The sequence below is a fragment of the Alligator mississippiensis genome, chromosome 1, assembly GCF_030867095.1.
Source record: "Alligator mississippiensis isolate rAllMis1 chromosome 1, rAllMis1, whole genome shotgun sequence".
Taxonomy (NCBI): domain Eukaryota; kingdom Metazoa; phylum Chordata; order Crocodylia; family Alligatoridae; genus Alligator; species Alligator mississippiensis.
This window is the reverse complement of record NC_081824.1, coordinates 188364575-188378763: the sequence shown is the minus strand read 5'-3', so window position 1 is coordinate 188378763 and position 14189 is coordinate 188364575. Positions and strand designations below refer to the sequence as shown.

At 40.8% G+C, this 14189-nt stretch overlaps 2 protein-coding genes across 3 annotated transcripts in view; one reads left to right on the top strand and one right to left on the bottom strand.

Annotated features, from left to right (window-relative positions):
* SMYD2 (SET and MYND domain containing 2) overlaps positions 1 to 5103 on the top strand; it is a 53104-nt gene extending 48001 nt beyond the window's left edge. Inside the window, exons 11-12 of the mRNA XM_059717876.1 lie at positions 1963 to 2071; positions 4665 to 5103. Of these exons, the coding sequence (XP_059573859.1) occupies positions 1963 to 2071; positions 4665 to 4745 (190 nt within the window). The 3' untranslated portion in view covers positions 4746 to 5103. The remainder of the gene's footprint in view (positions 1 to 1962; positions 2072 to 4664) is intronic.
* Positions 5104 to 6622: 1519 nt separating this feature from the next.
* Positions 6623 to 14189, bottom strand: part of PTPN14 (protein tyrosine phosphatase non-receptor type 14) — a 180265-nt gene continuing 172698 nt past the window's right edge. For both annotated transcript variants that reach the window (XM_006275628.4, XM_059717869.1), the window contains exon 19: positions 6623 to 13220. In XM_006275628.4, the coding sequence (XP_006275690.1) occupies positions 13092 to 13220 (129 nt within the window). In that variant the 3' untranslated portion in view covers positions 6623 to 13091. The remainder of the gene's footprint in view (positions 13221 to 14189) is intronic.

Below are 14189 nucleotides of genomic sequence, written 5' to 3'. Positions count from 1 at the left end.
ATAAGGACAGACATTTACCTGATTGCACAGTGTATAAATGCACCACACATGATGAACTGCTTAGTAGTGAAATGCTGTTACAAATCCTGTTTTAGAACTGCCCATTGAGCCAGATTCTGATCAGTGTAACTGCAATCGGAGCACGGCCCGAGGTATTTAGCAGTAGGGCTGTGTGAAGCTTCAGTTGCTGATTCGATTTGGCAGAGATTTGGCCCTGTTTGGTGGCCGAATCTCCAAATCGAATCAAGAGACCCTTTTTAATTTCTCCGAATTGAATCAGAAGCATCTGACATAGACACAGCTTTATGTGTTTTTTTTTCTACATACCTCAAGGTACCAGGCAGCTCGTGAATACTGTGATGGTGGGGCGGATGGAGTGTTCCATGGCAGCACGTGGTGGGGTCCCCAGCGCGCTTGGCAGCGGACCCATAAGTAGACCAGAAGCATTTTTGGTCCAGTTCTGGGTCTGCCACAGAGTGCGCAGGGGACCCTCCCCCTTCCCCCCTGGCTCAGCAAATGGTGCCTCCTGGGTCTGGGTCCCCCCACAGCTGATCACCAAGCTGGGGAGGTGTGGGTGGGGGGCCCCCCTGTGCTCCTGTGGGTTGCTCCATCCGCCCCAGCATCCTAGTGTTCATGAGCTGGGCCTGGTACCTCAAGTTATGGCTGAATCGCTGATTCTCCAAATCAGCATTGAATCTTCAGATTTGAATTCGGCTGAATCGAATCGGGGCAGTGATCCGAATCATTGAATCGAATTGCTGTCCCCCGATTTGGGCTGAATCCGAATCGAATACAGCCCGTTTTGCACACCCCTATTTAGCAGCACTTGTCTTTCTGAAATTCCTGTCCCAGAATCAGAATGCTACAGGTTGTGTAATTAATATGCATAATATTATTATGAATTTGACTCTTCCAGTTGGTTCACCTTTTTCATTACCACACCAGCTATTGCAAATAGTTAAAATAAGGCTGTTGGAAGGCTGGTTAGCATGGACTGAGCACTAGGGGGAGCTGGTGTAAAATTTAGCTCTTATTGCTGCAACTGAGTGTATCAACACCTAATGTCCTTGGCCTCCACTGCACGAGCTGGGGAAAATGTACTAGCTCAGGTCTCTTGCAGGGGGCAGTGTAGCATACAAAAACAAACACCCAGAAATTATCTTGGAGAGGAAAAGTATGATCTCCTAATCGCTGGTTTCCCCCAGCCCACCCTAGGCTATGCTTATAGTGGAGACCTAGTTTGTTATGCACTAGGTAGATGCTGGGGTCAGATGTGTGAACAGCAGCTGTCTCCCCAGTAAAGTCTCATCTTAAGGCTTGATTCCAGCTAGAAGAGTGGAAGCAAAGCTTTTTCTTTGGAGCTGATGCCAGTGTAAAGTTGGAGATCATCTGTCAGGGAGCAGTGGTACAGAGAACGAGCCAGCACATTTTCTCTGGGGGTGAATACTATTTATCATTCCCATGACTTGCCTAGTTCCCGCTGGCTCACAGCCTAGCATTCCAGGTCAGCTGCTGAACCTTCCTTGTGCTGCAGTTGCAGTCGTGATATACATGATAAATGCTCTGTGAATGCTTCATCTCTCCCAGATGCTGACAAAATCATGCCTTTTGCAATCAGGAGAGTGGCTCGCACTGTAGGTACAGGGTGGCTTAGAGCATTGCTAATGATAAAGAGTCTTGTACCCTTTTAGCTGGCCAGATTAAATCCAGTGACTGCAAGTCACTGCCATCTGACAGTTGCTCAGAGGTCTGTGGTACTTGAAATGAATTCAGTGGCTTCAGTCCAGTTCCCAGTGGACAGATGTCGCCATCACATGAACAATGGGCACTAACCGTTGGCAGATGCAACAGAGAGGGCAAGGAGAATGAGCCAGCTTCTTACTCATTGAGCTGGGTAGGGTTTAAGGGAAAGGCTGTAAAACTGTTTGCAGGATGTGATAAAGTCCAATCTTTCTTTTCCAGCAAACACTATCCATTATACTCTCTCAATGTTGCCTCCATGTGGCTGAAATTAGGGAGGCTCTACATGGCACTAGAAAACAGAACTGCTGGAATGAAGGCTCTAAAAAAGGTACTTCCATCATATTGTGTAATTAGAGTGATTTAACTAAGCCTGACTGCTTAGTGATTTAACTAAGCTAACTGCTTCTTAACAAGAAAATGTAGCATGTATTAGTGCAGCAGCTCTTAATGTTCAGCCTGTTCTTTTAATTTTCTGTGAAACAGTGCAATTTCTACCCTTCTGTTCCAGTGCATTTGTGTAATGCTAGCTCTGTTCACAATGGGCCTTCAGGATACTCTCACTTCATAATCCTGCAGTATGTGGGCATGTCTTGGGCATTTTAATGCAAACCAATAAACTCTGGGGCTTATTGCTTGTGCGCCTGGGACCACAGGATGTTGAGCTAGGTCAGAGCAGCCCCGGCTGGCGAGGGGCCCCAGGGGTCAGCCTGCCAGTCTGGGGCTGCTCCAACTGAGCTCTGTATGCTGTGGAGCAGCTGGCTGGGGTACGAGGGTGCTTCAGTGTAGGTCTAGCTAGCAGGCAGCCCCTGCACTGAAGCACCCTTGGGGCTTAGCCAGCTGAGGCAGTGTCTACATGCGTGCTGCTGCAGAGTAAAAAACTTGCAGCTATTTATAAGTACTATCCTGCTGCAAAGTAAATTATTTTGCTCCAGCCTAATAGGGGCACACATGTAGACACACAGTTTACTATGCAGCGAACTGGTCTACTGCACAGGAAATGTCTTGTGTAGATGGACCCCATTTATAGCATTTTCCTCCCTGGGTCAGTGTTCCTCTTCAGCTTGAGAAGAAACTACAGTCCTACTTCGTTTAGAGGCTGACAAAATGAGATAATCCTTCTTTTTTTGTTGGTTTGGTTTTTTAGTAGCCTTGCCAGGGAAGCACCACACACTTTGTCTGTGGTTTATATCTTGCAAGAGCTGTTAAAAACATGTTTCTGTCAGGTGAATTGGTGGTTATTAGTGGAGTTGAATATTCACTGCTTTAAGCAGCAAGAATGCTGTCAGCATTGGCAAACATAACATTAAAAAATGTTTCCCCATTTTAATTTGATTCCATGCCCCCTTCCCTAACCTGTGGTAGATTTCACAACTTTATTTTTTTCTCCCCCTTTGATGAAAAGAGATACTTTACTTTCTTAAACCTCAGTGACCTAATGTATTGCTTTGGTGTGGGATTCCCTACTTTTGGCATTCTTTTTTTATCATTATTAAGCTTCAATTTAGCATTCCTGCAGCCACTCTGCCATGGTGATGGTGCCACAAGAATCTGCTTAAGTTTGGTTATAAAAACTTTGAAAACATTTTTTTCTCCTTGCTGATAAACCAGGATGAGCCTGGGACTTGTGCCAGCATACAAGTTACAGACAGTTGCATAGGTAAAACTGTTGACACTGTCCATTTCCCAGTACAAATATATTTTTCTAATGACTGTCTTCCAAAAATTGCCTGCATGAACAATTGAACACACTGGCCAGTGTCCCAAATGTGGTATCTTGCGACTTACTGGAAAACCCAACAAGTTGTCTACTTTTATTGCTTTACCCACAACTCAGATGGGTTTTTTTTTACATTTAATCCTCTCAGTATGAGGGGCAATCTGGGGTCAATTCTAGTTGCTGATCAGGTAGAAGCTGAGGTTAAAACTGAGGATCATTGCAGTCCTGATTTACTTAAGGCAGTGGTGATTAAGTATTCAAAGCTAGCTTCTAAGATGCTGCAATACCTTACTTCATGGTGGCTCCTGCACTTGGCAGTTGCCTCTTAAACCTGTCTGTCCCACTTCCACTCACAGTCCTATTCATTCAGCTCCTCCAACCTCCCTTTATTTCTGCCTCATTCCTTGCCCATTTCTGAAGGTTGGTGTTCTTCTGCCCCCTTTCACAGATTCATAGATTGTGAGGGGCTGCCTCTGAGCAGCCTTCATTAAATCTCATTGTAAAGCCCAGGTTTTGTTAGTGTGACAAGTGCTCTCAGGCATTTTGGATGCCATCAGATAGTTGGAACAGCTTGAATTTGTTTTAGATGTTACACTCCTGAGGTTCAGGTTGGCTTTGGATATGATTGAAAAGCACCTAGTCCAGCAGGGCCCTGATCCTGATTAGAGCCTCTGGGCTCAACTGCAATAGGAGCATCTAGGTCATACTGAGACTTGCTTCCTTTTTGATGTATTGTTAGAGGAGCTGATGTGTAGTAGCTTACTGGATATCAGATTCACCCAAAGAACCTTCTCTTACTGGAGTAAGGCATTGTTTAATCCTGCTAGGTTCACTGTAGTTGAAGCCTTCAAGTATGAAAATAGTCTGGAACCCAGTTTTCCTATGTGGAGGGTAAGATGTTGATATTGAGCTGCTATCCATGCTGGTTGGATCCTCTGCCAAAATGTGCCCTCCCTCCCCAACTTGCTTGCAAGCTTCCTGTCCTCCATTTAGCTGTGTAGCACCTGGTCCTTTAGGTGGAATTTTTTTTAAAGGTGTTGTATGAATAAAAACCTTTTATTATATAAAATGATGATAATCAGACTAGTTCTTATTGGGGACAGAAATCCCAAAAGACCTCAGGCTATGCCAAACCCCGGAAGAGATGGCTACTAGCCTACTGTTGTTCGTACAATTGATTCCTGTCACCTTTTTCTTTTCGTAGGCAATTGGTATCATGGAAGTAGCACACGGGAAAGATCATCTATACATTTCAGAGATCAAAAAGGAATTAGAGGACCACTAAGCCTTTGGAATATATGCAATTCTTCAACTTTTACATAGAAGCCTTGTTACAGAAATCTGGAAGCCTTTGGGAGTGCTTTAAAAATTGCTGTAGTGTGAAAGCATTTCTGTAATATAATTGAATGACAAATGTTGTGCACTTTGGGCCTTGCATCTTGCATTCTGAGGCTTACATGAAATGCAATTCCTTACTCTTTACATATATTAATCCTTGATATTTTTTTAAGGTGGCCATTGTTCCATGCAGAGCAGACCTTTGACAGATCATGCACAAAAATGACCAATCTTTTCTCTATAGGTTTTAATGTATTATCAGTGTAAAAAGTTAATTAAATTGGCATACAACTCTTGTGGCCCTACTGCTATGTTTCCTAATTGTTTGTTTGCCAAATTAGTACATCCACTTTTCTGAGCACTTTTTTGTGTCTGAATAAGTGGTTCTTTAAATCTGTCTTTCATAGTCCATTGTTTTCAATACTTTCCTCTGAAACTTACTTCTGTTCATACTGCTTTTATTTTATTTAAGAAACCCACAAGAGTTTGATTTATGTATTTGAGCTGGAGTGTCACTACCTCAGGGAATGCATGTTCCAGGTAACACAGGACATACAGTAGTTTTGTCATTCCTTGGACAGCTGCTGCATAAGAGGTTGTCATTACTGTATTTTACTTGTGGAATCAAGGCTTGTGAAACTTTCCTCGGTAGCTTTTGCAAACTGCTTGCAACAGGAATACAGTCCATGATAGCCAGTTGAGATCTCTTGTTAAAGTTTACAGGAATTACATCCATGTACAGGGACACTGCTCTGATGCGCTGTAATTACAGTAGGTCAGAGCAGACTCGATGAATGAAGTCTGCTGGTGTGTGCTAAGTAGTGGTGTTTCAGCAGCCCCATGCTTCAAAATGGTGGGGGCTTTTTAACCAGAGCTCATCAAACAAGCTTTAGTTAAAGCACCTCTGCTGCCATTTTGAAGTGTGGGATGCTGAATACATGAGACACTGCAGGTGCTTTAATTAGAGCGGCTCTCAGAGCTGCTGTCATGAAAGCCCCTCCTACTCCTCCCACTCCCAGAGCATGTGTAAACATGCCTCTAGTATTAAGGTAGATATAACCTCAAGGGAGCCTGATTTCCTACAGCTGGAGACCATGAGCGTGAACTTTGTCAGGGAAGAAAAGGGGCTATAGCCCTTGAAGAAAGGGCTCAAATACTCTGCTGATGAATCCCATGTTCCCCATGCCATAAAGCAGCCCTTCCCTTTTTTTAGAACTCTCAACTGATTAACTTAGTGGTTAGGGTACATTCCTGACACGTGGGGCACAGGTATGAATGTTGTTTGGGCTGCAGAGGACTTTAGAGAGGGTATCTCAGTTTTTGGGCAAGTGCTCTCATCACTGAGCTATTACAAAAAGGTAGGCAATACGAACCCCTGCTTAAGTCTGAGCCCTGCTCTGTTCCCTAGGGAGTTCAAGGCATTCACCTACCTTTGGGAGTAGATTCTGGATCGTGAACAGATGGAGGTATGTAGCCCTGAGTCAAATGCCTAAGCTTTGGTGTGGAACGACAGGTCAGACTTACCTCTGTGGTTAAGGTCTCTTATTGGCTTCCTACTTAGTGCACAGGGATTTTCTCTTCTGTCATCCTTAAACACTTCAGGCTCTTTGCACAGTGTAAAGAACCTAGGTGCTAAGACTAGAGCCTTAAGATTGCACACTGGAGGCCTAAAATGAAGCACTGAATGGTATCTAAACAGATGCACTATATTTAGCCCAGCTAGGGCCTCAGGATCAGATATAAATCTCATTAGCCTCAGTTACAGAGCTGATGGCTGCAAGTATAAAACCCCAATCATTATATAGGAAGGAAAACAAATGGATGTCCTTGGGAAAAATATTTATTGTATATTGTGAATATGAAGGATAGACAGTCTTTACCAAAAATAGCTTAGTGAGTTGAGACATTCTCACATTTGAAACAGCATATAGGAAACTATTTACATAAAGGCAGTGAAATATGTAAAAAAAAAAAAAAATAAAAAAAAAATTATTGCAGTCAATTAATGCTGAGTAGAACTTTTTATAAAAAGAGAAGAGAAACAGTGCAAAAATACTGTCAAAAGTAATCAGTTTTATACACAAGATAAAACTGACAAGCATAAGCTTATGTACTGATATGAATACATTAGAATATAAAATAGCATGCATAGATTTTTTTTTTTTAAAAAAAAGGCTTTCAATAGTATAAAATGGAGTTGCCATTCATCTCAAATTGAAAAGGGGAGGTGGAAATATAACACCTCTCAACTGTCTACAAAATGTGTACATAGCAGGAGGCTGAAGATTGTTAAATCACTGTCATGGACTAAACTATAATGTACAGCGTTACAGAACAAACAATTGGAAACATCAAAATACTGAAGTAAAATAAAACAATAAAATCCAGTGATGTAAAACTAATTTAACATGTTATTTCATGTAACACAAGTCCCACACAATTATACATGAGCATATTATGGTCATCTGCATGTGTAAACTTTTCCTTTGTAAAATATCTGTAGTATGATACTTTACTAGTAGGGAAAATATTTTTTCCATATGGAGCAACCTCAATGGGGCAATAATCTCACAAATTATGTTTTGGGTACTAGTGGTTTGTTTTGGATAAAAGACTGGATAGCAGCAAGAGAACGGGTAGTTACAGAGAAAAATGGCAATCCTTACGTTCAAATCAATTCCTGCCCACCTGGCTCAAATTAAAAATCCCACTGAGCTGACTAGGATTCTCACTTACATAGGAAGTACCAATTTGGGGCCCTGGATTATTTGCTTGGTGCAAAAATAATTTTAATAGCCTAAAAGTGCAATATCCTTTAAAAAAATGAAACAAAACAGTTGTAGTAGTTCTGTGCCTTTCACCTGGTGCTTCAGTTGCTCAGCACTGTCTCTGATTTTACCGTTAATTTCCCTTTCCAACAATTCTTCTGCCTGTGAAACTGACTCAGTTGGATGTTGGAAAGGCCAAAAGCTTTATATCCTTGGTTTACAGTGAAATACTGACTATCCAACAAACACGTGAAAGGCTGGGAAATTTCAAAACGCTTTTAAATAGAGCATGTTACATTCACTGGACCTCTCTTTTCCTAGATTTTATATAGATTAAGCCTAGCAAAATCTACCTGGATTTAATATAAACAGTACCTACATATTTTATATATAACATATATTATGGCATATATATGCTATATATTTTTATATATAAAAATATAATGTTTGTTTTTGTTTGTGCTCTGTCTGATTACTACTTTACCTTGGAACCAAAACTGAATGGAACTGCCTTAAAACCAGTATTAGAAAATACCTTAGAGACTCCATCTTCTCTTGTGTTTACAAAGAGACTGAGCATTTTTCTCAAACTATGGGCCTGCTTTTCTCATTACATTTATATCTAAGCCTGTAATTCTCAAGCACCTCTTCTTAGATGCAAGGTACTGTTTGGAAAATGCCAGGTCTTAGCTTTCACTCTTTTTTCTAACTACAGAAGAATTGAGCAATTTTTCTATTGCACTGAACTCTGAAAAACCATAACAGGTCACAGTGTTTTTGACACTGTGGATTCCCATTTGAAAGCTCTGGATTTATCTTGTGAAATTGTGTTAGTATTTGCACATCAAGCCATGCTAAGAATGTATGGCACCCTTAAAAGGATTTCAAGGCATCCCAGGGTATTGTGCCACTTGGTTGAGAATTGCTGGACTAAGCTGGACCATAATAGCAAAAGGATCCAATCCAATGGGAACAAATTCTAGGCAAAGCCAAGCACTGAAAGCTCCCGCTGATTTAGTGGAGGCTGTAGATCAGTGCCTCCAGTACAAAGTTGCATCAGATTTAATTTAGCACAGAAACCTCAAGACTACAACTGGTACCAAATTCCTGTTGAACCCTTAGGTGGATGTCGATGTGGATGAGACTCACAATGCATCTTTACTATTAAAGAGTGTGCTTTTAACTCAGATTAACTAACCTAAAGTAAAACAGCGCTGAGCACAAGATAATGTGACGTGCACAGCTGTCCCAAAGCAAAGCCTATATGGAAGCCTGGAACTGAGTTCAAACAGCTAATGTTGTCTGGTCTTCAGTGCTATTTTAACCTCAGTTACGGCTAACTCAGGACAGACAACCCAAGTTAGGAATATACCTTCAAAATTGAAAAAAACCTATATCTGTTAAATGGCAGCATCACATTTAGACAAAAAATGGATGGATGGAATGAAGGATGCTATAGGCCATGGATCTACAAGTCAGGGTTACTAGTCCACACAAAATTCCTCTTGTAAAGTAGCAGGCATTGCTGGAGACAGCATAGGCCAACAGATTTGATGGGAACTAACATAAGTTGGAAGAAACCTAAAACTAAACCTAAACTGAGTCTCCCTTTTCTCACAGTTTTTTTTCTTTTTTTTTTTTTTAATACAGACCAGATGTTAAAACTGGGAAAGAAATGAAAAGGACTGGTTCCTTTAAGTCTCATGCTTTCATTCCTGCTGTGACTAATGGAATTGGATAGAAAATATTTTTTCCTGTTTCTCCCTTAAGGTTAGGGAATGTACTCCAAGGAACTTAGTTCTGATAAAGCTGCAGTATTTCAAAATCAGGAGGAGTATTTTTGCTTCTCTCAGTATAAAACCTTGACATGGCTCCGTTTATAGTTGCAAATGGGGCTAAGAGAGGAAGCTCTAGAGACATATAGCACTCCAGTCACCTAAGATGCTAACTGATCAGGTCAAGATAATTCAGTGAGTCAGACGAGAGGAAAGTTAAAATTACCACGCTTCAATAAAAGGGAGAAAGTGAGTCACCTTAGACTCCATATACAATAGCAGCCATTTTAAGAGTGCACTGAAAGTAGTTGTTTGTTACATGGCCTTTTACTTTGCTCATTAAAAGATGACAATTTAACTATAAGAGACTTTTTATACCATTTTGTAATTTATATTTTTCTTAAGATACCTTTACGTTACGAGAAGCCATTTCACAATAAGTACTTTTTTTCTTCTTCTTGTGGCTATTTGTGCTTTCTTATGAAATAATATAGAACAGATCCAAAATACCCGTATAAATTTCAAACAGGGGAGCTGGATAATAAAAACAATGAGCAAGTTATTTTCCCTGCTGGTTTTCTACCTTTTAAATCCAAATGGAGCAATGGGACTTGACAGCTTCGAGTTCAAACTTATCATCATTAGGAAATTATTCAAAAAGCTATAACTAGATAACTAATTTAATATACTTTGCTTCAAGGTTTACTCCTTGGCCTGTTTCCCAGATATAAAGCATCTCCTTAATTATCATGCAGATGCCACTGGAAAGACTTTAAATGACTATTGCTAATTTAACAAGAGAGATGCTGGCATTGGCAGAAGATATTAGAGGAAGACTTAAGCTGACTAAAGAATCAACTGATTCTTAAAAGGAACATGATCAAGATATTTTAGCTAAATATTTTCCTCTCTCCTAGCCACTCTGGTGGCATGGAGTGAAAGCCTCACTCTAATCAATATTCTTTTCTCACCGTTTTGCCTTCATCCTGCAAAGTCACCAAATGCCAGCTAGGAATGATGAAGACAACCTGTTTATGTAAAACATTCCATCCCAGATTGATAAAGGCATACAGGGACCAACTCTCATCTATGTTAGTGGGACTTAAGCTAAATACCTTTAAGGTTCTGAATTTGAGGGCAAAACAAGTGTAATCAGAGTCAAAAAAGAAAAGCTTCAAGTTTGTTGCCAGAGAACTTAGAAGACTACTTCTGGAAAAGCAGAAGTTACAGGTAACTATAACGAGGCTCAAGGTTCTAGGCTGCTCCTGTTTAATACACTGTAGGCTTCTGGACTAGCATGGATGTTTCCAGGGTAATATGTAAGGGGCATAACTCTAAAGTCACTTGGAGCCACTACATACACAACAGATTGAATTACTCCTGGAATAAGGTAAATGGAAGCTACATGGAGCAAATAAAACAGGCAAGAGCAGCAATGAAGTGTGCCATTTCAGGGGAGAAAACCTAACGTTATAAACTGCCTGTGATTTATATATTGTAGAAGCTCACTGCCAAAAAAAGATATACAGCCAAGAGGATGTTTAGAATTAAAGGTCACTTTTTCTATCCAAATCTGGTGGAAAAATAGACCCACCCAAATGTAATGCCAAGGAGCTATACCAGATCTCAATGATCTTTCATGAATTTCATTGACAAAAAGTATCATGTTTAGCATAAATTCAAGGGAAAAATTGAGATTGAAGATAGGTTGTAAACCTGAATTCTCCCAGGTCTTTGTTTTAAGCAAAGCCTGCTTGGGGCCTGATCTTGCACTATGGTCCGCACTTCAGGAACCCTTATACTCCTGAACCTTCACAGTATGAAATCAAATGTAGAGCTGACAAAAGCAAATGCTGTTCTCCATTTGGCTTATTTTGTCCCTTTATCAAGTAGTTTGATGACACAGAAGCTTTGGTTCTTTTGTTATTTGTTAAGTCCACATTAGCTATACAATTATTCCCCCCACCCAACAAATACAGCTACTACTTGTGGACAGATGTAGAGAGGCACAGTAGAACCAAGATGGTTTATCTCAGAGTGGTTTGCAAGCCACTCAGTTCACAGTTAGTTGCCAAATTAAGGACAACCCACTAACTGTAACAGCAGTACTTCTCCCATCTGCTGAAACACAGCAAAAGGTGAGCTATAGTCCTGCCTGGCTGACTGAAGCAGCAGTGCCCTTTGAAGAAAAGCCACAGCAAACAGCCAGAGCCCCTCAGAATCCTGCACAGCTGTTTGCTGTGACTGCATATGCCCCTGGGTACTTTGTAACTGTGCAGGGGGTTAGTACCCTAACCTTACAGAGAATCTGGGTTCTACTGTAGCCATTTCTCTTCTCCCATTAGGAGATGGAGAAAGTAAGACTTCATCTACCTTTTTTATTCAGATTATAAAGCCTTTAGGGCAGGGACAGTGTTCCCTTTTTGTGCTTGTACCATAGCTGGCACAGTGGGGCTCCTATCCCCACATTAAGGTCTGTAGGTATTACTAGAATACAAATACTCACTACTAATGATACAGGCAAAGAGAATCGCAATACAAGTTGCAGTTCGAGTGGGCAAGTGGCCCATGCAATTCATTATAGGAAAAAAAGATTGAAAGCTAAGAAAATTAGAGCTGTAGTGCCCACGTGGGTGATGCCTGATATGATCATAAACTGCAAGGTGCTGACTGGGAAAAAATCTGAGGGCAGCAACATTCTGTAATTTAAAACCTCCAGGCTCATTATTTGGCAGTGATCAGGAAAGGAAACAAAATGGGGATGTGGTTGAATTCATCACTTCAATACTATAAAAAAAGTATTAGAAACAGACAACCTAAATGATGGTGGCAACGTGTACACAACGGGACGCCCAGACCCTAATGAGTTGCCTTGCTTGAGGAAGGTGAGCAGGATTTGACCGCACTGTATATGCCAACAATAAAAGCTTCAGTCATTAATGAGAACATATTTGTTGCCTTGTATATTCTTAGGGTGCAAGCTGGCTGAAGTGCTTCTCTACTGCTCAATCCAAAGCCCAGTAAGCTTAATGGAAAGACTCTTGTTGACTTCAGGGTGCTTTTTTTTTTGGCTTATGACCGTTTGTCTACCATGGGACCACAGAATGGTGGATGCTAGAGGTCGTGCTGCTTCTTGTCAAGTACTGTATTGCGATATTAATTCTTTCCAAATTCATAAACTGTTGAGTGCCACAGAAGTCTACCTGATTACCCCACTTCTTGCTTTGCAGTTCTTCCAGTCGCCTATTCAGGGATTCATGCTTTGATCTCTCTGCATTCTAGGATTTTATCTGTCATCAAGTCTGACTATTGCAGAGTTTTAATTGACATTTATCAGGTTTTATTTGCATGTAAAAGCCACATATCTGGCTCTTGCTGTGGAAAAAAAACCTATTTCCTGAAGAACTGTTCATTTTATAAGCCATATAACAACACAAAGGCCAACAAACACCCTGAGAGAGGATAACCTACCCTATGGACATTTTACAATGCAGATCAGTCATATTAAATGTGGTTCAAAAAGTCATCATACAGTTTCACAAGTTATTAAGAAATTCACAAGTTATTTCAAGAAAAATAAATTACTGTGTATAAAATAACTCACAGGACTCTCTAGTCAAGAACAAGGACTCCTTGCTTTTGAGGCAACTTGAGCAAGTACACTATATGCATATGCTGCTATAAGACATGCTGCTGAAGGAGTGCCCCTTTCTTGTCAAGAAGGTTCAGTCAGATCCACAACGCTGGAGGTTAAATGAGTCTGGAGTTCTGCAGGAACTGGATGAGCACTTGGTAGACAAACTTGTACTGAGCAATGGTCTGAATCATAAACATCCTCTGCTCCCTCAGTCGTCTCAGCATCACCGGAACATCCACTTTCTGTAAATTAAGGATGAAAAAAGGATACGAGGCAGTATGTTAATTACACCAAATACCACCACTAACCTCACACAACTGAGCAGAAGGAAAAGAACGCCTCATTTATACTGAAATCACACCGTTTGTTTTGGTATTGTTTCCATACTACAGCAAGAAATATGGGTGTTACATAGGAAAGGTTTCTCAGGAAAGAGCGACCTCCTGGATCCTGGAGATTTCTTCCTAGACATTTAATTAAAGTAAATGGCTTTTATCAAGTCACCTGACATGTTATACATACATAAGGATACGGTGCCAAAGTGTAGTCCTTAAATAGTCTAAATTGAAATATCTTGGGTCAGCTTCTCTTTGCCATTCAACAGATCTGTAGGCATTACAGCTATTGGCACACTGTTTCAGTCAGCCCTTTTTCCAGGAGGGATAGACATCACAAGAGACAAATCAAGAATCCTGAAAACATGAGCTTCTGGGCCAAAACTGAAACACTAGCAAATACATCTAGCGTGACAGAATTCTGCAACTTTTGTTCCCTCTCAAGTCACTGGGTTTCCTGCCAATGTCTGCAAGGCTCAGCAACCCGATGCTCAACAGATGTTCTGACCTTCCTTAACTGTCAGAACTAGGACATGAATCAGGGCTTGAAAAACACAAAGGGGTATGCAAGGTGAAGCATTAGCTAAGATATATATTAGGCAATGCCACTTTATTATCAGCATTTAGAGAGCAACAGGAGGACAGAAAGCAACTAGGGTGACTTGTTACAACAGGCAGGTGAGGAGTAATTCAGAAGTCGTTCTGTTACAGCACTCAACTTGCTGAGGCCCAAACGTAGCATGCAAAGCATGACATGTCTCAGAACAAGGGAGGCAAAAGCAGTCAAGCAGCAAATGTAAAACATTGAAGGATTCACTGCTTTTGTGTAAATAACTTTTCATAACCTTAGTTGCATTTTTTTTCCCTGATGTATAA